We start from the raw sequence: 1,179 nt of genomic DNA on the forward strand, positions 1-1,179 counted from the left end.
AGAGCAGTCCTAGTGAGGAAGTTGTGGAAAACCTAGCTAGAATACCTTTCCCTCAAGCTTTCAAGTCCACTTCGAAATCAACAGGTCAGCATAATGAAATCCTAGAACACCTCAGACAAGTAAAAAGCAATTTGCCTATCTTGCATGTGATCTCCCAAGTTCCTACATATGTTAAAGTCCTTAAAGACTTATGCACTGTGAAGAGGAAACATCATGTGAAGAAAATCGCTTTCCTGACCGAGCAAGTGAGTGCTATGATAGAACAAAGGATCCCACCAAAGTATAAAGACCCTGGTTGTCCTACCATTTCTTGTGTCATTGGGAGCCGTGAGTTTGCACAAGCCCTTCTTGATTTAGGAGCTAGTGTCAACCTCATGCCCTATGCTATATACTTGTTGATAGGTCTAAGAAAGATGAAACCCACCTCAATTGTGCTACAGTTAGCTGACCGATCCACCATACGACCAAGGGGAGTAGTTGAGGATGTGTTAGTTCAAGTTGATAAAGTTTACTATCCCGTTGATTTCTTGGTATTAGATGTGAAGGTTGAGGTGGATATTAACTCTAAAATCCCTATTCTACTTGGTAGACCTTTCCTTGCTACAGCTAATACTCTTATCAATTGCAGGAATTGTTTGATGAAGTTGACATTTGGAAATATGACTCTAGAAGTCAATATTTTCCATATCACCAAACAACCTACGGAAGAAGATGAATGTCATCAAACCTACATGATTGATGCACTCACTCAGGAGAAAGCACCCACAACAATTGATTATGATCCTTTGAACTCTTTTATCCTAAATTCTGAAATTTTATATGGTTTTGATGTTAATGAGTATGCTAACATTTTTGCTATTTTTGCAAAATTGCAAGACCACAGGACTTCACCATGGCAACCTAAGTTTGAAGAATTGCCAGAAAGGACTAGAGGACAGAAGCCATCAAGTATTGATAGCCCTAAGCCAGAATTGAAACAATTTCTTAAGGGACTGAAAATGTGTTCCTTGGACCAGGTGATACCTTTTCTGTCATTATCTTGTTAGAATTAGATGCATTACAATGTAAACAACTTTTAAACATTCTGAATGAACACATATCTGCATTAGGGTGGACCATAGCCGACATCAAAGGTATTAGTCCTTTAATTTGTTCCATAGGATTCATCTACAGGAAGGG

The 1,179-nt window shown here is 38.7% G+C and overlaps 1 protein-coding gene across 1 annotated transcript in view; it reads left to right on the forward strand.

Moving 5' to 3' along the window:
• The window catches only part of LOC111411505, a 9,101-nt gene that overhangs the window by 1,154 nt on the left and 6,768 nt on the right, over window positions 1-1,179 (forward strand). Inside the window, exon 2 of the mRNA XM_023042031.1 lies at window positions 3-1,016. Within this exon, the coding sequence (XP_022897799.1) occupies window positions 3-1,016 (1,014 nt within the window). The remainder of the gene's footprint in view (window positions 1-2; window positions 1,017-1,179) is intronic.

Source organism: Olea europaea, chromosome 15, assembly GCF_002742605.1.
Source record: "Olea europaea var. sylvestris chromosome 15, O_europaea_v1, whole genome shotgun sequence".
NCBI classification, from domain to species: Eukaryota; Viridiplantae; Streptophyta; class Magnoliopsida; order Lamiales; family Oleaceae; genus Olea; species Olea europaea.